The following is a 25,140-nucleotide window of genomic DNA, read 5'->3' on the forward strand; positions in this document are numbered from 1 at the left end:
CTGTACTACAAAGTGAGTTCATCATACCCAGGGCATTCACTCATCCAATCAGGATAAGCAGTCACATGAAGCTAGGTATCAACTTGATAAACTAAACCAGGATTTTGCCTGCACATTCACATGAAAAGGGTGGTGTTAGCGGCATCTGGCTGATCATAATTATGGATAAACGTATTCACAGTAGACCCGTTCGATTTTCTTCAAAGAGAAATGAAGCTGTACTTTGGAGAAAATATGAAGTTCAAACATGTAATACAGATTTAAGGCAACAAAGCTGCTGCAGATAAAGCAGTAAGAGTATGTGTGAGAGGAAGAGCACTGTAGAGTGATACAGTTTTACTTAAGTATGGGCTTTAAGCGCATTGGTCAGTAAGACGAGAAAGGAGTGACTATATTAATAAAGTTTAGCCTACTTGAAGCCTGGAAGAAAAGCTGGCAAAAAAGCTGACGGTGGAACTCGACAGACTTATCACTTCACAACACTCTCATTAAGAATCTGATAGATTACAATCAAGAATCTCATTAAATTAATATGTAAAGGACAGTTTTAGCTTTTAATCTCTCAGCTGCTGCCCCAGTGGTATTCAACCCTTAGACTACGAGCAAATTAAGCCCAAAAGTAAAAGCAGGTGTCCTATTTTAGGTTCATAAGTTAATGCTTATAAAATAATAAACGTGTTGTAAAAGTGTTTGCAGCCAACAGGAAAAGAGTTTAAAGTTACTTCGAAGAATCAATATTTTTTACTGATACTCATCAAAGACATTAGAACCTATTAAAAAACTTTAGAAACAGAGGATTAAGGGATCTTCAAGAACTGGTAACCTTCTTGGTAACCTGGCAGGTCAATAGGCAGTGATTTTGCACCTGTTGATCTCTAATCTGGAACTGCTTCACAGCCTGAATTACCATTTTGATATACCCCAGTGAGAAGTGAACCACTTTTGTTGTACAAACAACCCCGAAGCATCCGGGGTAAGCAGAAGTCTTCGTAGTACAGGCCTCTTACCATTATATTTGAAATGCTGTACAGACATTTGTGATAACCAGAGTTACTTTTCCTCTTTCACCGCTGTTACACTGGTATTTTTGCTTTTAAATAGAGCTTAATGAAACTTAATTGCTAGCCATTCATGTTGATGCCAAAAACTCCATCAGCCCTCAGGCCATCATCCAGATTTCAATAGTCAGTAATGAAAAAATACCACACATAACAAATATATATAATATTCTCATCCACCTCAATTGCAGTTGGGTTCAATGCTTGTTAGCAAAAGTTAGCGTATTAACGTGTTAAAACATTTAGCACTGATTGTAAATATGTTAGCATGCTGATGATGTGCCTCGGTATAGCCTCGCACAGCTGTGGACTCGTCTTGTATATTAGTTAAACCATTTAAAACAATTCGGTTTAGTATAACTGCAACTACTTAAAGTGAAACCACCACCAAGATACCCTGGAAAGCTTCATCCGGACAGACACATGCAAACTAACAAAAGAGATCGACAAACAACAGACAAACACCTCCTGCTACCCAAAGAGAAGGCCATCTCTTCTGCAACTATATAACTGTGCCAAAAATATAAATTAAATTAAATTTAAAAAATGAAATAAAAAAGGAAGTATAACTTTGGATGGCTGTCTCTTTTTAACATAGATTACACACTAAAATCTATATAGACAGACAGACTGTGTAACTGATCAGAAAGGATTAAGACAAAGACGGAGAAAAACAAGATACTATGTCCACTACAAGCCCAGTCCGGTCCAAACGACAGCACCTCAAGCCTACAAACCTAGGTAGCTATTATGAGCTACATCCTCAAACGATGTGGGCCGCCTTGATGGTTCCAGAGTTTTGTACAGCAGCGCATCTTCAACGGGGCTAGCCATGAACAAGAGCCCTATGGCCCAAAACAGGAGGAGAAAACAGAAAGAAGCAGAAAGAGGAGCGTGGGGAGGGTGTGATGGAATGGTGAAATGGTGGTGGGGGGTGGAAAGAGGAAGAAAAGGGGAGAGGGAGGTGCAGGTGAGAGGTTGTGATTGATTGCTTTCTGTGTGGTGCTACAGTGGTTTGTCCTGCAAAACCACTGGGTACCTGGTGGAGAGATGACACGTCAGGCTCAGACTGTACACCACTGGCATTTTCAGACAATGGGCGGTAGCTGGAATGAGGATGACATCAAGTATTTTCCCTTGTTTTCCCAAGAAAGTGAGCAAATAGTAGCAACATGAGGACTGGTCCTGTCAGGCTACATGTCCACCCACAGTCAAACAAAGGCTGGAAAAATGAGGTGGAGTCCTGTTCAGGGCTTCATGAGTCATAAATTGCTGAGCTAAAAGTCATGTCCAGGAATAGTAGGAACACTACAAGATTTTCTTCAACCAATCAGAGGCAGTTTTGTTGCTACTGTAGCTAATTCCTGTGGTTAAGTCAGCTGTGTTGGGGTACAGTCTAAGTCCTGGTGTCATCCTCCCCCGGCCCTCTCTATCTCTCCTGTGCGCAGGCAGCAGTGAGCAGGGAGGGCAAATCCTACCCAGGTAACTGTGGTAGGGCACAGGGATGAGCTGGGCATTAAGTTGTTTTTCATCTGCCACCTCGTAAGGTCCGTCGTCATAGATACCGAGGTCAAGCAGAGTCTGGTTTAGGAGCTGAACACGCATCTCGCCTGGAAAGGAAATAGGTGAGGGCACAGCACGGTGACAAACACAGATTTGCACATTATCTTAAACAACAGGGACAAGGTCATAGATACGCATGCTCACGTGTTGCTTCCCAAATCCAGCATGTGACAGAATTTAGACATTTTAGAACAGGCGTTGTGTAAATTCAGCTTTTGTTCCATAAAGCAGCCTTTTATTAAAATATGAATCATCCAGAAACTGATGTTTGCATCCAATATATCTTAGACCATTTATATTAAATGGATTAAGCTGTGCTGCATATTTTCAGTGTTCAATCAATAGACTGGCCTATAAATTAATTGGATTGTCCTGTTAGTAGTACTTATTTAATTAGACAGTTTCATTGCATTGCTTTTCTTCTCTAGCATGCATTAGCTGCAACAGGAGTTTCTTCTCATATTTCTTTTACATTCGTGGTAAATCGTCTTTGCACTGTAATAGAACAACACTCAGAAAGGCATAAGAGAAGGAATCAGTAGATACTAAAGACAAAAAAACCCACTGCCAGTTCCTTCTGCTTAGCATTCATCTTTATGAATGAAACGGGGCATGTCAAGAAGGGATCCATCTGAAAGATGATTTCCAGCCCTTCGTCACCCCTTGCATGCATTTTTGTGAGCAGTACATTCAATCCCAAATCACACTACACAGGTTTTCCTCTGGTCTTCCGATTAGTAAAACATGAAACTCTAAATAAAGGCTTCTATCAGTCGGTCACATTACCTTTCCAGTTGTATGTTCCTGGAGCACCGAACAGAATGAAGTTTTTGTCTGGGGTGAAACTGACAGACAGGCCCTGCTGACAGAAACCGAACTGCTCGTGTCCCTGTGGCCGACCCTCACAAAACTTCCATTCTCCTCCGTCCAGGTCATCTCGATTAGTCAGGTCCTCACTCAGGACATAGCAACGGCCAATGGGATCCCGAGTCTCTGACGACTGGTTTACACGTTGCCTCAGTTCGTATAGATGAGCGCAGGTCTGGTGAAGGGGGAAAAACGCATTAGGGTTTCCTGGATATCAGTTAGCCTTTGATTTTTTTTTAAAGAATATGATACTATGCAACAGTGTAATGACCAAATTAGTCTTAAAGTCTTCATCATTATAAACAACAACTTGGCAGATGAACCAAAGCTGGAAATGCACAATGTCTGCTCTTATATCTCTTGATCATCAGCACAACGTGAATTTACCCAATTTGGGCATTTGGTACTCACCACAACCTTCCCTCCAATGCCCTGACTCTTGACTGTAACTCCCAGCCACTGGTTGTGCTTGCTCTCTCTGTCCCACCTCACTGAAAGAGAACACAGAGTGAACTGTCAGTCATGACGGCTTCTATATTGTATTGTTTTCTGGTTACAAGCAAACAGAACTTTGTTATTTATTCACTTCACCTATTAGAAGTGTTATTTCACTTCTCACTTCACAAAAATGAAGCAGGTATCTTTATAAATATGATACAGTAACAGTATATATTTCCATGATGTCATTAATATTCTGCCTGGGATAATGTAGTTTATAATAAAGATAATTCTCTTTGACCGACGGAGGTCCAGGTGTTATTTAGATTTCTTAAAGCCCAAGTTGATGTGTTTAAAGTTTTGTCTTTGGTTGAAGTGTTTAATTTCACAGTACAGAGAACAAAGTGAAACACCAAGAATAAAAGTCACGTCATAGTTTGGTTGATGAATTGACAAATTAACCGACAAGTTGTTTCAGCTGCACTTGAAACCCACCGTCTCCATCGATGTCAACCCTCTCACAGTCGTACTCCTCTGGTGTGATCGGACACCTGAACAGGGCTCCTGGTCGACTGCCCGTCAACTTACCCTGCCCTGCCGCCCTTGGAGCTCCCACCAGTATCCTAAATAAAGGAAAATGAAAGGAAAGTTAATTGTAAAACCTGGTGTCAAACGTTGATAGTGCATAATACAAATTAAGGTTTCCTCAAAGCTGTTCTTCACCTTAAGTTGCCATTACTGTAAAGTACAATTACGTGCAGTTCAAGAGACACCCTGAACACGAGGCTACATTCAGTAGAGTATGTTATGTTGCCTGAAATATATTTATGACAGCTCTGGGAAATCTATATCTAGTGTACCTTGTTTGCACTCATATCCAACAGCTATTATCAGTTGTCCCTAAATAACAAGGCCCAGAAAAGTTTTATTCTCAGTGAGGTGGTTGCTGATATTTTAGGGCCAGTGTCACGGCCCTCTGCCTTATTAGGAGTGGCTGATTCAGGCCAGGATGCTATTTAAAAACCGAATGTTCACATTCCACCCAACACTGTCAGTCATGGCATATGCATGGAAGCGAGACATGGGGAAACACAGAAGACAAAGCAAAAAATAAAGAGCAGAACAGGAAGCCTGAAAAACAGATACCGAGGTCTACCCTGCACTGCCACCGAACTGTGCCTACAGGTCTAATTATGACAGTGATGTTAGCTATGTCAGTGCTACGCTCAGCTGTGCAAATACACCCTGTGCAAAATGCTCCAGCCAACAGCTCTCCTCCTATCTACTCCCTAACTATCTACTGTTATGTGCACACTTAAATTAGAGCTATCACTGTGTGAGGGAAGACTTTAAATAGAGTTTAACAAGCTAGAAGCTTAGCATGGATCAGCCAAGAGTAACTCTAACCTGGTGTCTCAGTGTTTACAACGAGGCAGCTATAACAACAATGCTAGGTGCTGAGCAACTCCTCTTTACTGGATAGTTCAGATCAAAATATGCTCGATAGCGTACACTGCATACATTTTACTGCACTGCATCCACTCTGCTCCTGGTAAAGTAATTGGATCAAAGGTGCATCATTTCCAACCTTATCCAGCTTTATCTGTAGCACGCGTAAAGCTGGATGTGGCGTCAGGCACACAAGCAAGACATTATTACATTACTGGAATAACACAAAGCCTATCTAGTCATCAAGATCTTTATCTAGTCTTTTTGATATCACAACAGTGTATTTAAATGCATCTCTCTAAGTTTTATGAAGATTTAAGCCTTAATTATACTTTTTGCGTCAGTGAGTCTGATGAGGATCAAGTTACATGAATTTCGTCATCAGTCAGAGAGTATGGAGGTCTATGCAGATGTCCATGTGCTTGCCAGTGTTTTATGACAATGTGGACCAGCTAATCCAAGACTTTATATTAGAATGCACCACCTGCGCATCCTCTCCAGGTGGACTTCAAAGAAATATAACAGGAATGACCACTTGGCTTTTCCTTGATTGTCTTCTGTGGACACAAACCGTCTGTCCATAGAAGACAATCAAGAAGAAGCTACAAGCAGCATGGCCTTCTGACAGTTAATCCAGATTTAAATTCTGCTCTGCTGAATTATTATCTGTGATCCCAGAGGAGCTGAGGATGCATTCACGTCACTAAATTGCTAACAGCAAAAAAGCTAAGGGTTATTTTGTAACTGTAACATGTAAACATGTACGCTATCAACAGAATTTAGATAATGTACCTTGCAAACATTAATACCTGCAGGTATTTATACAGTGCATGACTAATTAACTAATAATAGCACATTGACATACTAACTGCGGGCTAATAACAAGTTGTTGCATGTGCCAGTTGTGACTTTGGCTCCATACTCAGACAGGGTGTTCCTGTAACAAAAAGCTGTACTAGCAGGCACACACTAGCAATTAAACTAAATCAACTGCTGGACAACATAAAATGCTATATTATTTAAATATCATTTCACCTAAAAGGAAATGAGATATGATCAAATTACAAACGAGTCTTCTGCAGAGCTTTCATGGTCTGCATTCTCCACAACAGACAAAACTTTTATTTTTTTATTGAAGAAAAGAGCAAGTTCGCATAGGTAATGTGCAAACAGCATCCAGGGCAGAAACAACTATACACTGTTAACAGGACACTGGGTTTTTTGTTTGTTTGTTTATTTGTTGGTTGGTTGTTTTTTTTGGCAAGCATCCATAAAGAGAGCACGCTAACATGAAGCTAGTGAGGAAGATCCCAGAGTGATGTTGAAGCTGAGTGTATGCTGACCCGAGTCCAGCAGCCAGACCCTGATCTCCATCGGGTAACAAAGGCAGTGAGTCAGGTTCAAACATAGCCTCTGTTTTTGCAGTAAAATTAATGGCAAATGCTGTGAAACGCACTTTGGGATGGTTTCCAGCTTTGCTGTTGGCTTTGAGTTCATACTCAAACACTAAAAAGCAGCTGTTGCATAGGTGCTCATTAGGACAGGAATTTGTGCAAGTGTGTGAAACTGCAGCCTTAACTTTATCTTTTAAAAGATAAAAGTAATTATATGAATAGGCCGTGTTAGGTAATGCAAAAGTAATATAATATGTAGTGTTAGAAATTAAGTAACATTATCAATTAAGTAACACAATGCAATAATAGTAGTATTCTGGCTGAGCAAAGCACACATAAGATCCAAAATGTTCAAAATGTTGATCTTAAAATATAAAACGCTGTAAAATTAAATTAAAGTAGCAAAAGCAATAATTAACCAGACACACTCTACTCAAACTGATATATTTAATAATGCATTAGCCTGTGTGGTTGTCATTGTGGCAGTTAGGTAACCTACTAATCCTACTCTGAACTGTCACCTTCTTGTGTTGGAGTAAAGTGGTTTCCCCTTTAAATGTGATGTATAAGAACTAAGTAGACTCAAATGGCAATACTTATGTACAAGTATCTCACAATTTGTATTTTACTACAGTCTACTCACATAAACTACCGCTGACACATCCCAGACTGCCAGACAGCTTAACTTTCTATTTTCTGCTCCTGTCGTCTCTTTCCTGACAAGTACTTCTGGTGAGGTGCAGCTGTGCATGCCTCAGGAGTGATTCCCCTCACCTTAACAACCAGAAACTAAAACAGCCACAGAGCGCAAACATGTGAAATGATGTTTCACATCACCAGTGATGCACATGCAAGAAAAACTAAATCTTCAAGTGATGTTACGCCGATGCAAATACACGTATAACAAAGAGGAATAACATATCACTAAGAAAAAAAACCCGAAACTGATAAGATCCGATCCCTCTCACTGCGCTACATTCCAGGAGGCTCTGGTTTATGTTTAAGAGTTAAGGTGATACCTCACTTCCCCCCACATGCTCAGATACATGGGCAGGTGTGAGGATGTGAAGCTAGAAGCTCTGATTATCTCTTATAGCATTATTATTTGTAAAAAATAAATAAATAATAATAACAAGACTTTTTTCCTTCAACTGGAAAGCTGTGCAAGCCAGAAGGAATTATTTCTGCAGAAATGATCTCATAACCTCTTATGTCTCATAAATATAAGATGAAACAAGTCAGAAAAAGTTTATATGCCCTAAAAGGTTTATTTATTTAAGTCAAATGGCTGAAGCCTCAAGTTAGAAAACTGTCTACATTAACATATTTGCAGAGATTCAACATTGTTTTCATTACTTACATGAAATTTGTTTGGAATTACACCTTTGCAAAATTAAGCAAAAAGTGTTGTGACCTTTTCCTGTAAGTGAATTCTGAAGACACATGTACCAAATTTGACACGAATAAATCTTGTTGGCTGACTTGAGCTTTCATTTATTTGCCCTTTACTCTGCTTCTAACTCATATCATTGTTTAGGATTGACTCAGACTGATCGTGCGCTTCACTGCCAAGCTCATTCTCTCAGTAAACCCACATTTGGTATGGTGTGTGCATGTGTGCCTTTGTGTGTGGAGGTGTGTTGTTGCTGACCCTGGGGGAGATATCAGGGTGTTGATGTGATGGTCTAGTAGAAAACCCACATGAACTCAGGCCCTGCAGATTCAGCACCAGCATGCATGTGTATGTATTACATTGCCATGTTGAACACATAGATTAGATAAGGCACCTGGGTTCTGTCTACAGCAGGAGACAGAGAAGACAGAAGCCCCTACCTGTTTATAGCCTCATATAAAGCTTTACTTGAGGATAGCTTTTCTACATGCCAGTGATCTTCATACTGGTGGGGGACAAACCACTGCAGGTGGAGAAGGAGGGGGAAAGCACGAAGCAAAAGTAAGTTGAATGAGTTGAATTTTCTTGGTAAAACTAAACAGATAAGAATTTTCTGATACCATTCTGCTGACTGTTACTTAACACAAACTCAGGTTGGCTCCTGTTTTATTATTATTGGTTGATTTAAAAAGTGTGGGATGTGATTTTTCTTTGGCTTTTGAAGTGTGGCGTGTCAGAAAGGTTTGGAGAACCGCTAAACTTTAACAACACATATGCAGTGTTAACTTACAGATGTTAAGTAGAAGACTGTTAGGTTGTTTGTTAGCTGTGTGCATCCAAATGCATCCATTATTTGCTGACATACTTCAATTGGAACAAAGCTGTGCTTCTACTAGTAGTCAGTCAGACCGGCATGGTTACACCAGCAGGTATGGCACAAGTACAAAAGCTGCATTATTGTGAGGTCTTTATCTTACAATATAAAGCGCCTTGAGGCGACTGTTGTTGTGATTTGGTGCTATAAGATAGGAACATCTCCCATCACACATATAAAATCCTGAACTGATGTTTGAGAAGGGCATGAAAACAAACCGTCAGTCATTTTTTAATCAAGTAATTACAGTGCTCGAAGAGAATTACAGATTGCCCATTACAGAAAGCAGGAGGAGGGGCAACTTCACAAGGCTGTATGTAAATTAGTGCGTTCTTTGCACTTGAGAATTTAGAGTATGTACAGAAAAAAATGAAAAAATGTTGTCAACAAAACAAAATACCAATGCACAGTTATTACTGCTCCTTTCCAAAACCTCTTAAATGTCCACACCTCTGCTCTGATTTGTGATTTACAGCCACTCCAAGGCCATCATCCCCTTTTTCACTCGCTGATCATCACAAAAACAACACAGACACTCATTATGCTGCGCTCATATGTTCGCTGAGGGGAGCATGTGCAGTGACCCCAACACTCTCTCCATTATCCCATCCACCCATCCCCCATCCAGGTTGGGTGTCCACACACACGGTCTCTTCCTCCCTCACTCCTCCCCCACTTTCAGGAGTCACATCTCTCTGTTTAGCCTCCCATACAGCAGCCAGTGAGACCAGCAGGGAACCAGGACAACAATGTGATCAAGTTGAAAGAAATCCATCACATATGTTGCAATTTGGACCAATAATCCTGCAGTAAATAACAAAGAAAGAGCACAAAAATGGTATTATATATACAGCAGGGTTGGCCTATCCCACAGACTTGGTCTCCACGCGCTTGCAGCTTATTAAATTGTTTATACCAATTTTGGTAGTGTCCATCTTCCTGTTGAAGGATCACGTGTTCCTCTGTGGCTTGGCGAAAAAATTCCCCGAACCCTTACAATGAAATTCATATTCTCATAAATTAACTAGTACTCGTGCTAAAAACAAGGGTGCCTTTTCTTTGTTGTGAAAGAAATACTTGGGGTGGAAAGTGTTGACATGCCAGTCTGTAAACAAACCAATACAGCAGTGAAGAAGAAGATGCAAACATCTGCAGGGAGCTGAATTCAAAGCCCTGCATTGTTTGTTTAGAAAGAGAAAGCACTGGCACTTTTCACGCTTGTCCATTTAATCATTTTAAAGAGCAACAGCAGATACTTTTATCTGAAGCCCAACCCTTTTCTCTGAATGTTTCAGCCATGGGCTTTAATAGCATAATCACATTTGTGAAATGACTCAAATATGCTGCAAATATTTGCAGTGTTTTGTTTCACTGCATTATTGCTAGTGCTTCTGAGTCTGTGTGCTCACACCCTCAAACATCGTTCCACAACAGAGCAGCGTGAGATTGCTGCTCTATAGACAGAAGCTATAAAAGATCAGCATGGGGCCCAGAGGCTTTTTAGACCTTCTGTTGTTATCTTGGAGTAAGACTGTGACCTCTGACCTGGAAATACACAGACTCACGCATCACACTTGTATACACATTCACAAAATATATGCTATCGTGTGTATAAATGGCTGAAAAATGCATTAATACTCATGCAGATAGTACGCAGACTGTGAATTACAGGCCTACACACAGGCTGTCGAACAGTGTCGACCAAGGTGACGACTCTCGTGAACCTTGAGCCAAATGGCACTTTTTGTGTAAACACCTGACTCCAGTTTCTTGCTGACGAGAAAACAACAGCTGAGAGCGAGGTGACCGAGTTGTGAATCACCCTGTTTTAACATTTCCAGTATGGGCAGGCGAGCAGAGAGTTGGGCACTACTCGATAATTTGCAAAAAGAGAGAGACAGAAACAGCTGCCAGTTCCTGCAAATCTCCTCTGGGATATTGTGGTTCACTGCCCACGGATGTGACTCAACGTCCTGCCTGTATGTGAACATCACAATCGTGGTGCATTAATGTACAAAAAATAAGATTTGTTTTTTTTAGCTGACTCTCACGACAGCAAGAAGAGGCAGAAATGGTTCTTGAAGTACTTGGTAACCCCATCCTCACTGCACATGCATTTTTAACAACCCCCAAACTCACCACCTGCCCCCCTGATCAATGAATGAAGAGCCATTTCGGGGCATAGATGGGTAAATAATGGCCCTCGGGTACTATACCATCCCTTGTCTGTTCCTTTTATATTCTCATTTTGTCCCCCATCCCTGCCATTAGCTGGTCATACATGTATTGATCCGTCTCTGTACTTATCTATTAGGGTTCTCAAATTCCACTGCTAATTTTTAGTGTGTCTTATTTATTTCCCATTGTCATTGTTTTTCTTTAATTCATTAATGAACTGCAGTTTCTTGGTAGTTTGGTGCATAAGCTGTCTGGGCTCTCTGGAAACTCGAATCTACAGAATATAGTGAACCAAAAGCAGTTAAAAAGTCAATTCAATGTTAATATCCCAAAAATGCTTGTGATCACATTTGGAAGCCCATTAGTCACATGTGTTTATTCATATATGTAACAGCTTAATTTTAGTGATGCATAAACTTAGCCAACACACTACATTTCAACTTTCAAAGCATGGTGCCTTTTTATTCTGCATTTCATTGTAAGTCAGATTCGTCAGTTCAGCTCATATCTGTTGAAATTACTGACGCAAGTCTCAATACGACACTGCAACAATTATCTATTAAAGAACAAATAAAACATTCACTTTATATGATCACTGCCATCAAAATTGAAAAATTTAATTGAAAATCTAGTTTAATAATTCCAAACAAAAAGCATCAACATCTCTCATAATTTCCTGCTCTGGTCTGGTTTGCATGGCACGGTGTGTTTCTGGACACAGATCAGAGGCCCATCAGTTCTAAGTCGAGCTACTATCTAGGTGATTTATTAAACTGCTTCTTTATCAGTCACACACACACACACACACACACACACACACACACACACACACACACACACATTTAATCAAAGAGAAGGCATGCAATGATTTATTCATCCCTGCAGGTCCCGTTACCATCAGACCCTCGACACCTCCCCCACATTCAGATCGTGCCGTTTTCATAAGTGAGTGCTGGGGTCAGCTCAACGTATTGCTAAGATTTTTATCGGAAATCAAGGAAAGCAAAAGGTCAGAGTCAAAAATTACAGATCATTATTTATGCAGTTAATGCTACAAAATGTTTAAAATTAAAAGCATATATGTGTAACCTCAAGATTTTATCTGTTCACTGTGAAATTCAGATGCAGAAACAGTTTCTGCAGCACTGCCTCCATCAGATCCAAGTTATATGTTTCAGCCTGACGCTGCAGATTGTGCATCAGCTTTCAGTGTGCACGCAGTCTGCAAAGTAATATTCCTGAAAGCTCTGGACCAGGCAGTGCTGCTTCCCACCGAGCTTTTGTCCAAGCCCAGGCAGTCCAGCAGAGGAACAGAGGAATGCTAAATAGACAGAGAGTGATTGGGAGGTAGAAAAAAGGGCATTAATCGAGTGTATGTGCACGAGAGACTGTAAAGCTCGTGCTGCATAGCCTTTGCTTTTTCTGATCCCTCATATAAATAAGCACTGCAACAATTCTTAGATTTATGAGGCTTTCACATGAATGGCCTCTTGGAGATTTAGTGAGAAAGTTACTGTGGGATCAACTTAAAGGGGGGAAGAGAGAGCGGGAAAAGAAATCATGAATTGAATTAGGGAGGGGAAAGGGGGGACGCTTCATTCTAAACTCTTAAGCCAGGGTGAAAAAGCAGCTTTTATCTGCCTGTTGTAATGTAAATGAGCACCCATAAATTCTTCTTTGTATAATAAATGTGTGAAGAAGTTCTGCTGTGTCCTGTTTAAAAACACTTATAGATATATATGTGTGAAACACCACAGGGAGGGATGGAGAATACTGTGAATGAGTCATAATTCATAAACTAAAATCAGGAATATTGTCCAAAATGTGGAAGACTGATCTTGGCTGTCGAGGTGAAGGTGAGGGACCGCCAAACAATTTTCAGCTAGTAGGAGAAGGACACGTCATCAACACAGGGCGGCGAACAGATATTGATCATGTGTTGCTGTTTGAATTGTTGTCTTCACTATAGAAGTTCATCATTTCTGATAAGTGCATAACTTGCAGTGTTCACTAAGGTTTTCACAAGTTTCTAGTGTGCACAGTTTAACACATGGAGTACTAACAGAAGTAACAGAAATGAGGTGACAAACAGGTTCGAGGTAACAATCTGTCAGTGAACAGCTCATTGCACTTATGAAATGGAAACTCAGTCTTTCTACACAGTGTTTATGACTTTATACGGTGGTAGGTAGCTTTTTCCAGAAAACATCACTGTGACAGTGACATTGTCTCCTTGGCCATAACTTACTGTGGTTTTTACAGCAAAGAGCGCACTGTGGCAGTGAGGCAGATGGCAAGATGGTTACATTGTTCTTGGTCAGATCCTCTCTCAAGCGACATCCAAACATGAAGCGATTCAGTCGTTGCTCATTACTAAAACAGTTGGTCATGACCTTCTTGGCTCTTGTTGCCATGGTAATGCTCAAATGTATTTATTACCCTGTTGTATATCAGTTAATGGTATCTTTAGCTTTTGGTGGTAGCTGCTTTAATTGGTTGCCTCAGTGTTGATAACCAACAACTGTCACTAGCATGCATTTCACCCATTATCACTTAAAGTCAGTGGCTTTATACAGTTGCTGGTCATCATGTAATTTTGAATCACTTCTTGTGTAGATGCCCCTTAACAAATATAATTACTAATTATATAAAGCACATTCCTGTGTTGAGTCATTCATTAAAGACATTGAGCAGATGTTGGAACAAGTTCCACTTTCCACTTAAAATTTTCACTATGACTTCAATGGATGCGTCACGATTCGGCAGTGTGGCAGGCAGTCACAATACTGTGACTATCTATTAGGTCAGACACAGACTACCTGTTTCCCCCAGTTTTTAGTGTTTGTTGGTCTAATCTGTTGCTCGGTGCATTTTCTGTATAGATCTGAAATCAGAATGAGAATTATAATCCCTATGTAGGTTTTATGATGTTTTTAGAAATTATGATGTTTTCTCTTCTCCAAAGCAGAACAACAAAGTACATGGGGATGTTTCCCAAAATGTCAAACCCTTCTTGTTTTGCAAACTCTGTATGCCTTTGGAATTCAGCATGTGATCACCCCTATGTCCCAGTCTTCCTTAGGGTGTTAATCATGCCTTCGGTTCAAGAGGAGGATTTGTTCGGCCTCAAAAAGCATTGCTTTGGATTCATATTCAGCCAATGAAACCAAACTCCAGACACATGTCTGTGACTATGTCAGCTACCTGTGCCCCCCCAGGCTCTGAGACAGACTGCGCCTACTCTCAGAAGCAGTACCACATGTAAACATGACCCCTACTGCAACCTGAGACTTTATTACTTTTCCTATGAATGCTTTGCAACGCAGTCAATTGTAAATCAACTGTAGGATAAATCACAGTCTAACAGTATTGTCAATGATGTGTGGCTTTGCAGCACGCACTGTATATGGATTTATTATATAGATTTGGACTTTGATATAGAATTTGATAATGCACAAGTGATGTTACAGATATTTCAGTGAAAAAAGCAAGCTAGGATTAGCAAAGACGGACTGCTGTGCCTGGACATGTGTTAAGCACTCTGAAACTCAGAAATCTGTACATTATTAATGAATTATGACAATATTAGAGCATATTGTCTTATAGGAATAACTTTTTCTTAATTATTTTGGGCAGACTTACCACAGCGTAAAGATGTTTATTATTTAAATTTAGGTAAACAGGCAGTGGGGGGCTCAAGCCCAGGGAGATTCCCGTCTTCACCAGGCAGTACACTAATAGCAGAAGCACTTCTCTTAGCATTAAAAATAGCAGATGTACACATAACTCAGACTCAAATACCCATCACGTCTCATCCTCTGTTTGGCGTTAGCAGCAAAAGATGAAATTCTCTCGTTTAAGCTTTGGCCTGTGCTCAGGAAGAAAAACAAAGGTTTACAAAAGGCTCTAAACTGTGGTCTAGTTTTACTTCAGCCGTGTCAACGACCTGCTTGTCCTCACAGTATGTGAGTCAGTATGATAATATTGTGTCACATGGGTTGACCTTTACTGCCATACTGAAAATAAGCTGCAAGGTTTGATGCTGCAAAACTGAACAAAAAGGCAGTCATTGTGTACGCGGTATCAACTCCAAATAGTATTGCCTTTTCTGATCTTTGCTGAGCTTCTGATAAACTGTGAAACTCCAAAGCCGCTGGCGGTGAAACTCTTTCAGGGGCGACAGTATGACTACGCTGATCTGTATTAGCACTCGCATTACTTTATAGTATGATTTAATCATGAGTCAGCACAGCACAGAGCATCAAAGAAAAATATCATTTTCTCAGTCGAATAGAGTGACATAACACACAATGACTGTAAAACATTATGGCCACAGGTGACAGTAACCCAAACCCTCATCATAGAAAAAGAAAGTGAGTCAGTAGCATCTGATTACAATAAGTTTCAGGCAGACGGCTTCACGAGGGCTGGAGACTAAACTACCAAATAGGAAATGTAATAACACAGAGGGAATAAGGCTTAATGGAAATGTATTATTCAGACAGGAAGCATAACTATTGTGCTGCTTCTGAATAATACATCTCTGAAGGGGCATTAAAACCTCTAATATTTAGAATTTCCCACCAAGATTCAATTCAATTCAATTCAATTCAATTTTATTTATATAGCGCCAAATCACAACAAAAGTCGCCTCAAGGCGCTTCATAGATACAGAGAAAAACCCAACAATCATATGACCCCCTATGAGCAAGCACTTTGGCGACAGTGGGAAGGAAAAACTCCCTTTTAACAGGAAGAAACCTCCGGCAGAACCAGGCTCAGGGAGGGGCGGCCATCTGCTGCGACCGGTTGGGGTGAGAGAAGGAAGACAGGATAAAGACATGCTGTGGAAGAGAGACAGAGGTTAATAACAGATATGATTCAATGCAGAGAGGTCTATTAATACATAGTGAGTGAGAAAGGTGACTGGAAAGGAAAAACTCAATGCATCATGGGAATCCCCCGGCAGCCTACATCTATTGCAGCATAACAAAGGGAGGATTCAGGGTCACCTGGTCCAGCCCTAACTATATGCTTTAGAAAAAAGGAAAGTTTTAAGCCTAATCTTAAAAGTAGAGATAGTGTCTGTCTCCCGAATCCAAACTGGAAGCTGGTTCCACAGAAGAGGGGCCTGAAAACTGAAGGCTCTCCCTCCCATTCTACTTTTAAATACTCTAGGAACAACAAGTAGGCCTGCAGAGCGAGAGCGGAGCGCTCTAATAGGGTGATATGGTACTACAAGGTCATTAAGATAAGATGGGGCCTGATTATTTAAGACCTTGTATGGAAGAATTATTTTTTCATTATGTTCCTAAAAACAACATGTCAGGATTGTCCAGAGTGTAACACACTAGATGGTTTCCATTTCCCGCTGAAAGCCATTTTTCTTTTAATAAACATAATTCCAAAAGTCTCATAGACCCTAAGAGGATTTTTATTTTAATGCAATTTATGATTTTACCTCAAATCTAATTAAAACATGACTTAAAAGCATGCGAAATGGCACAGAATGATTTTGTGTTGGTGATCCCAGAACACACGCTGAGAAGGATAAAAAGTATTGGTAGTAGGGGAGACCGGGGATAGTTGTAACATTTTTGACATTTCTGTCTGTAAATTGGAGCTCTTTTAAGGTAGTGGTTTCAAAATGTAATGCAAAGTATTTACATGTCTCGGCTATTAAATAGTGCAGCTATTTTCTCTGCAGCACAATTACCCATTGCATGGTATGGCCTCAAACACAAAGAGTGAAATGTTACAATTAACCCCATAGTCTGGGTTAGTTGTAACATATCCTGGGGTGAAATGTAACACAATGAAATAAGGGTACTAACAAAATATTAACATGTAATCTTTGTTTATTCAACACATGAATGCACTTAGAGCCATTAATGTAGCTGTGTGTGTGTGTGTGTGTGTGTGTGTGTGTGTGTGTGTGTGTGTGTGTGTGTGTGTGTGTGTGTGTGTGACAGAATGCAGAAATCTAGCTTTTGAACATATTCCAACCCCCCAAAAAAGACAAATTATGGAATTTTCTGCAACTGAATATTTCATTAATTTTGGTTGGTCTTCCTTGAGTTTGGCCTCATTGGCTCAGTGGGCATTATAACCTACAACTCTTGCACCAATTTTGAACATAACAATGAAGCTGAAAAAATGTAGTTGTTCACCAGCATCGCAATTCCATTACTTTTTATCCTGGCTTACCTTGGTGTGGTTTGCAAAGTGCCTCAGAAAGATGAGGAACTCTGTTTCTTGCACCCATCCTGATTTATTTCCACTACCAGCACTTCCTACTGGTCCATCTCTGACACAGTGGTCTGCATAATGTATGTGTGGGAACACAAACAGGCATTAACCGCATATACAAAAGCGACCAGTGAACCTCTCTCTGCTGATGTCGTTGCCCCAACTTGTTTAATACAAGTTAAAGTAATAGTGTGGTAAGTTGTAACATCTGCATTATTGTTACAACTAACCCAGACTGTTGCTGTTACAACTGACCCAGACTCCTATAGCCATGAACTAGCTAACATTACAGCCAACGGCTAAAACATTAGCACTAAAGACCTACACAGATTATATCCCCATAGACATACAAATAACATCATTTAAGTTTGATGAGTTTAACTGCAAAGCAGATAATGCTATTAGAAATTGAAATAAAGTAGAAAAACTTACTTTTTGGCATACAAATTACTTTTTTTCATGTTAAATTGTCTGTGTTTGACGAAATGTGCTGATTTTTCACATGTGATAGCAGAACTGAATTAGGCATGCACAGAATGAGTCACATCATTTGAAACTTAGCCCTGATTGGAGAAATTGGAAGTGTTACAACTGACCCACGTTACAACTATCCCCGGTCTCCCCTACTTTATATTACAGCTCTAAAGTAATATGGTAATAGTGGGGTTATAATGTGGTTTAAAGACAGAGGCAATAACCATGTCATAACATTTACTTATCACACAATAATTAAGGCAAAAACAATGTGGAATACATTATTAATGTGGGCTTATTAACACATTAATGTCACATTTTATTACATGTTAAATTCAAACGACTACAAAGAAAATAAAATTTTATTGTATTACCAAAATATCTGATTTTGACTCCTTAGCATTTGTTTCTGCAGCCCATACTCATCGTTTTTAAGTGCAGTGAGTTTCTGTGCATTTTTAATCTGGCGTCCGCATATGTGGACATCACATCGCTACTGGCTGTTGCTCAGGTAGTAGCTCACCTACTAGCCGGAAGGTTGGTGGTTTGATCCCAGTCTGCTCCAGTCTGCATATCCAAATATCCAAGATACTAACCCCATGTTGCTCTCCAATGCATCCATCGGAGTGTGAATACATGTGTGAATGTTAGATAGGCAGCACTTATAAACAGCTTAAAAAGTGCTTGTGGGAATAAGTTCATGAACAAGTTGTTTAACCTCCTAGGACCTGCCGTCCACATATGTGGACATCACATTTTGGGTTGTCTAGACCAAAATACTCAATTCTGCTCTACAAGGGCCTGATGTCCACTTACGAAGACATTATACTGCCACTGTTCTAGCAAAATTTAAAAGAAATGTGGATCTCATTTTTGTCAAAAACAAAAATCTGGTATTTCTTTGTTTTTATATTCATCAGGTCCCAATCAGCCCAAATAGCAAAGAGAAATTAAAAACGCCATGAAAGAGTTCGGGTCTTAGGAGGTTAACAGACACAGCTGTAGCTGGTGGACTGAGAGCGGCTAAAGAGTCGTGTATTTTCTTCAGGAGACAGTAAAGACTAAAAACAGAGTTAAAAGCGTTGCATTTGTCAGTGTGGCCATTATTAAAAATAATATTTTCTAAAATCGTTTTGTCAACTTGCTGAAATGGCAGAACGTTCTCAGACTGCTTCTCCTCCACAAAAGTGGGCATAAAATGCTGCTTTACCTTTTGGCCTAATGATTTCATTTCTTGAGCTAAACACTTTTAAAGGACATTGGTGTTCATGAAAAAATGTAGAGTAACAAAGCTGAAAGTTGACAAAATTTGTAATACTATACATTTCTTTGTGTATAGTCAAATTGTTTTGGGCCCCATTATTCAACATTTCTAAAACCCTGGCTGGCTACACCCTGCAAAGTCATCTGCACAGACCGACTGAGGATGAAATCACCATAAAGTCATCCAAACACAAAGTACTTTCCCAGCGTACCGGCAGCAACATCATTCATGCCACTCTCTTCCAGTAGATGCATCATCACATCAGCACATCAGGTCAGAGTTTTATTGACTGTCTCCTGGCTCTAACATCCCTGATGGACAGTTTTGCTGGAGTCTTATCCCTTGTTTATTCAGGACACAGCAGTCAGGGATACAATGAGTATTCTGGTAGTTGCTTTTTAAAATAAGTCCCAGGAATGCTGCTGGACAGCATGCTGGTTTTCAGAGGGATGACATGGCTGTGTCTGATGTCATTCCCCTGGTCTTACCAGGCGACAGGGTGACTCCAGCCCGAGTAAACTAAGCAGCCCGCAGTTAAATATGGAGCTCCAAAACAGGAGCTTGTAGCAAGTTAATTCCCTCATCCTTAAACATAAATTTTCCCTTATACCAGACATGTGACATGAACATTGCATTTGCTATTTTGGGGTTTGGAGTTAACATTACATTTATTTATCAGTAAATTTCAGAGGAAGATATTACCTCAAACGCTGCTATATTTATTTTACAGCTATAGTTCAACTGTTGGTTAAGATTTGGAATACATGTGTATTCTTCTCTGTTAGGATCTTATAAAATACAGAGTGCTGTGATATATGTAATTATTTTATATGCATGATTTTTCTTGCAATTCTGCAACTTTACTTCTTAGCTTCTGAATCTCACCAGATAGTGTGTGCTGTATTAATCTAAGAAGAGACTGTTTGACAAAAAGCAGCACCAAATTCATGACTAAAAGAAAATACACCACCAAATCAGATGGAACAGATCTCGTCAATATTAACCACAAAGCATCCAGACAGCTAAACTTGGGCAGCCTTTTATTCGCGGTCCTGTCGTAAACATGTCCAAAGATTTGCACGCAGGCTTGTTGTTATCATTTATTCATGACTTGCTGAAGGATTGGAACAGGACTCGTGAGTGTTCCGGTCACACTGGAAGACTCATCAAAACAGCTGCCGGCAAACAGCAGATCAGAGAGCAAACACACATGAACAGCTTAACTTTGGGTTCACAGGCACAACCAGACAGACTGAAGACTCCTCACTCTATACTTCATGGGACATGAGTTCCTCCAAGAGAATGACTTAAAAACACTCTTCTACCTTTTAGAGAAATCAGATCCTCACTTCTGATTCAGGAAGCTTGCTCTCATCCACTTTCCTCTCAGTGCAGACGCTGCACATAAGCAACTACTGCAGCAAAGCAGTGATTTGACAAATTGATGCAGTGCAGAAATGCTGGCTGTGTTGGCATTAGCATTTTAGATCCCTAAGAATGAACTCACGATGAGCTTTTGTATGAGAAGCAGGTGCGCACACAAGACATCACATATTTGACCTGAGTCAGAAACACACAGGACACACAGGACGAGCTCAGTGCCGCATTCACACTCACCAGCTCTGAGGGTCTGGATTACGCTGCTGGTGAAGCGCAAGAGAGAAGCCAAAGAAGGTGCCAGGGTCTCCCAACTTATGCAGTGTGTGAGTAGTATCCAAGTTAAAGCCCCAGACTTGAGTCGAAAGGGTCAACACACCCAAAATAAAGGTAGTCCACAGTTTAGAGGAATCAGATGAGAGGGGACAAGGGTTCCCATGTCCCACCAGGGCTGCCATAGTGGGGTGCAGGTCTTCTGGCAAAGCAAGTTCAACTCAAGAAGAGCACAGAGGAGATTCCTTTTGTGGGTCCCAGAGAGCCAAAGGGCAGTAAGGGGAAACCCTGCGTGAGCCTCCTCTGCTTTGCTCTCCTCTCTGGATGCCTGCCTTGTTTCCCTCGCTCTATTGCGCTGCCTCTCAACTCCGTTTGCTGCTGTCAGTCTGAAGAGCAGCCTGTGAAAATGCGGCTGCTACTACTATGTGTGCAAGTGTGCTTCCCTCAATGCATGTGCGCCTCCCCCTCCTCTGTGCTCAGAGGGAGACAGAGGACAAGTGCCTTGAATAGCCCGCTCACTCCTCCCCCTCCTCTCTCTCTCTCAGGCCTTCATCCCCTCCTCCCTCCCTTCCTCCCTCCCTCCCTCCTTTTCTCCCCTCTCTCAGCTGACATCAACACTCAAGGGACTTGTGCCAAAATACCAGGCAAGGTTGTCCGGATACTTGGAGGCCATTGAACAGAGCGAGAGCGGGTGAAAAGACAGCAGACTGTTTTATCTGTTGAGTTCACACGCTCCAAAGCGCCTCCCTCTGTGACCACCTGTTGCTGCAGGTGCATGTACATCGGAGTAATGCATACAAGAAACTCAATGTTCTTTTAGCTTTAAAGTCCCGACATCTCTGGAACGTATCTGGAGGACAAAAGGGGCAGAAATGTGCACAGTGACCCAGGAAACTTTATTTCAGGCCTTTAGCTCTCCTGAAAAGACAGAGTGGAATAATGTATGCACTGTGACTAAGCAGTGCCAACAGGGACATAATCTAACAAAGTGGGACTACACCCACACAAATTTCTGTTTCTCTGAGGTCAAATCTGCGCGCAGCTGTCAGCGTGTCACCTCAACTGTCCACACAATAAACGTCACGCAAACAGTTGCACATTAATTACACAAACAGGTGGCATTCTTGGAATGAGTTTACAGGTTTTTAGGACCTGTTTCCCCGTGGGGAGGGGGGGGGGGGGGGTCTGTCGGGATGGGTTCGTTCAGATTTGATTGTAAAAGGTGACGACGCATTAATGTGGGTTGAGCAGGATTTTCAAAGTTTCCATTTTTGACGCAATACTTTTTTTTTTATGTGGACAGAAAGCTAAATATCAACATAATTAATATACATTTTGGATATATTCAAGTTAACACATACAGTGTACAGAAGAGTGTAACTTTTTACAAGGATCAGTGATTGAGCTGCAATCAAATACACTAAAAGGAAAAAGGAAGAAAAAAGGCAACTCTTTCAGTTTTAAAGCTTAAATCCAGAATAAAGTAATTATAAAACAGCTCCTTTTTATAATTAAGAGTTTTATCTCATTTTGATCAAATATCATCCTGCTGATTAAACTAGTTGGTCAGTGTGACTTCAACTTTGAAACAAGCTTAGGATTAGCATCTGTGGTAGTGTTATCAGTGTCTACATACACCAGCTTCCAGCAGGATGAGGCTCAGTTCTTCTCATGTGACCTGCTGGCATCATGAACCAGCTTCATGAACCTGCTGTTAAACTTTCTCTGCCCCCTGCTGCCCTTATGAGGGATTTAAAAATGATCCCATGTATGAGCACATTTAGCCCTAAAAAGATGTTTATACCTGAGTTTTTGTAGACATTTTTAAACATCTTCAACAACTTTTCACAGATGCTTTAATTTATTTTTTAAAGGAACTTTAAAACCCATTTCTGTGGCAAGACTAATGGAAGCACAATTGTGTGAGGTCAGTATTTTTTAAATAGACTTAGGATCTATTTTAATATTCCCCTTTGGAAATATTTCACAGTGAATCGCGGCTAACAGCATCAGAGATGTCCTCAATCAGCCTGAGGAGACGTGCAGGCCAAGGATGAATTTGCTGTTTCAGAGATATCTGGAGAATGTTTGTAGCTCAGTTACTTAAAATATTCGTCCCTCTTCTGATCTTTACAGGGATGAACAGACAGAGGCTTTCAGAGGCAAGTGCTGTTTCAGTCAATACATCCCCTCTAGATCAGAAAATAAGACATAAGCATGCCTTTTGCATGATAGATTAAAGAAACCATGTTGGTACGACAAAGATAAATACAACAAGTATTCCTGTATAACAACTACTACTTGGTCATTATAACTTGAGGGTTACACATAGTAACTGCTTTTCATTTAATCTAATCCTGGATGAACAGTTATCGATACCACACACTGAATATGCTCTGTTGTTGCTAGCAGCAGCATGCTAACATGCTCATGTTTACCAGGTATAACCTCGACTCTGCTCACTATAGACCACCTTCATTTTTTTTAGCATGACAACATTTTATTTTATTTTTTTTAATTAAATAGTAAAGTATATATGTTTTGTGTATTTAGTCAAAAGGATCAAGAAGCAAGAAATACCTTTCATAAATTCAGAAGTTTATCTGGATCTGAACAGTTGATGATGATGTTTCCTCATTTTTGGTTCCGTTCTCTTTGTACACATGTGACATTAACTTTGATTTAAAAACATGGAGGCTGTTGTGGCTCTTTGTGTTTCCATTTGGAAAAGTTCGGTGTCTGTTTGAAGCACCTTGGCCACAGCGAGAGCCGGCACTGGGGAGTTTGTGCTTTTGTCAGCCGGAGCTCCCACACACAGCTCACTGGTTCACTGCAGAGTCCCAGATATTATCTAACACCAGATCAAAAAGGTGGTTTTATATTCAATGAAGCAGTGTTCCTTCTGTCTATTATGTGAGAGATGAGCTGCTTCATTTTGAGATAAAAAATACCAGAAGAACTTAGAAGAGAAGGAAAAATGTGGGTGTGGGATGTGGAGAAAATGCTGAAATATCTTAAAGGCAGCTCGGGCGGGAGGCCAGACAAGAATGCCTTTTGACAGAACAAAGCATAATCAGAGGCTGAGATAGAAGAAAGTGGAAAAAAGAAGAAGAAAGAGACGAGGAGAAAGAAATCAGTGAAGCTGGCTGTAAAGATTATCTGCCACACTATCCATGACACTGGCATTCCCACATAAGTGCTCATTAGCAGTCTGAGCCACGCTCCAAGGAGAGAGCTTATTTTAGACAGTAGACTGCAGCAGCAGTGCACACAGTCAGGGTCATTTCTCCCGTTTTAGTCCCACATTGCTTCAATGGCTGAGATTGCTGCAGTCAGCACTATTACTGTATTGATTTATGGACAGTGTAAGATGCTATAAGAGGGAGTTGGTGCTGGTTATTATGGGATTAAAACCAAGCATGCCCATTCTGGCTATATTTGTCTGAGTGCACTTTGGGAAGGCTTTTCTCGTACTGGTGAAAACATGTAATCACACGTTTATGGATGTAAAAACTAAACTTCATTCATTCATTCATTCATTCAAGTAAGATGTTTTATTAAGCCTTATTTCTTTCTTATATATATATATATATATAGCACCGTACTAGCCAGAAGTATATAATGATGGTAAAACATCATTATATACTTCTGGCTAGTACGGTGCTGGACTAGCTTTTGCCTTAAGAACTCTTCATGGCATAGATTTAAAAAGCACTGGAGACTCAGGTCCGTATTGACATGACAGAATCACAGAGTTGAGTTGCTGCAGATTTGTGTTCATCCATGATGTAAATCTTCCACCACTTCCCAAAGGTGCTCTGTGGAGACCATTCATATTTAAGAAACCAGTTTTGCATGATGTGAGTTTTGTCACATCATCAGGTTGTCAACAGCTGTTGAACCGGTGTGCCTGGCTCATTAAAAGGGTTATATATGTTTTGTGCTTTTTACAGTGGTTTTGTAAAGGTGATAATAATAGTTATAACTCTTCAGAAATGAATTGAATTTGTATGCTTTTGTACAAACTTGATTTTTAATCACATCTTTAGTGTTGAATAGACTCTTGTCCAGGAGGTTATATTATTATAATAGGTTATATTATTATTATTATTATTATTATTATTATTATTATTATTATATAATATATATTACTGCTTCTGTTTGAGCCACAGAAAAATGTTGTTTGAACCACAGTTCACTAACAGTCATGGCAGTAAAAGCACCAGCGAGAAAAATCAAATTTACCCCAGATGTAAAATTGAGACATAAATGTTTGGCTCAGCTCTAGA

The 25,140-nt window shown here is 40.3% G+C and overlaps 1 protein-coding gene across 3 annotated transcripts in view; it reads right to left on the reverse strand.

Moving 5' to 3' along the window:
- LOC147331337 (integrin alpha-7-like) overlaps positions 1–21,314 on the reverse strand; it is a 39,548-nt gene extending 18,234 nt beyond the window's left edge. For all 3 annotated transcript variants that reach the window (XR_015129183.1, XM_086293626.1, XM_086293627.1), the window contains exons 1-5: positions 20,819–21,314; positions 4,422–4,549; positions 3,900–3,979; positions 3,408–3,663; positions 2,537–2,668 (exon numbers count right to left, since the gene is read on the reverse strand). Coding sequence is in view for 2 of the 3 variants with exons in the window: in XM_086293626.1 (XP_086149752.1) it covers positions 2,537–2,668; positions 3,408–3,663; positions 3,900–3,979; positions 4,422–4,549; positions 20,819–21,036 (814 nt within the window). In the remaining variant the exon portion in view is untranslated. The remainder of the gene's footprint in view (positions 1–2,536; positions 2,669–3,407; positions 3,664–3,899; positions 3,980–4,421; positions 4,550–20,818) is intronic.
- Between the last annotated feature and the right edge of the window lie 3,826 nt (positions 21,315–25,140).

This window comes from Aulonocara sp. 'chitande type north' Nkhata Bay, linkage group LG5 (genome assembly GCF_057382095.1).
Source record: "Aulonocara sp. 'chitande type north' Nkhata Bay isolate Kocher_YH1m ecotype deep benthic linkage group LG5, A_spYH_male_GT1.1, whole genome shotgun sequence".
NCBI lineage: Eukaryota > Metazoa > Chordata > Actinopteri > Cichliformes > Cichlidae > Aulonocara > Aulonocara sp. 'chitande type north' Nkhata Bay.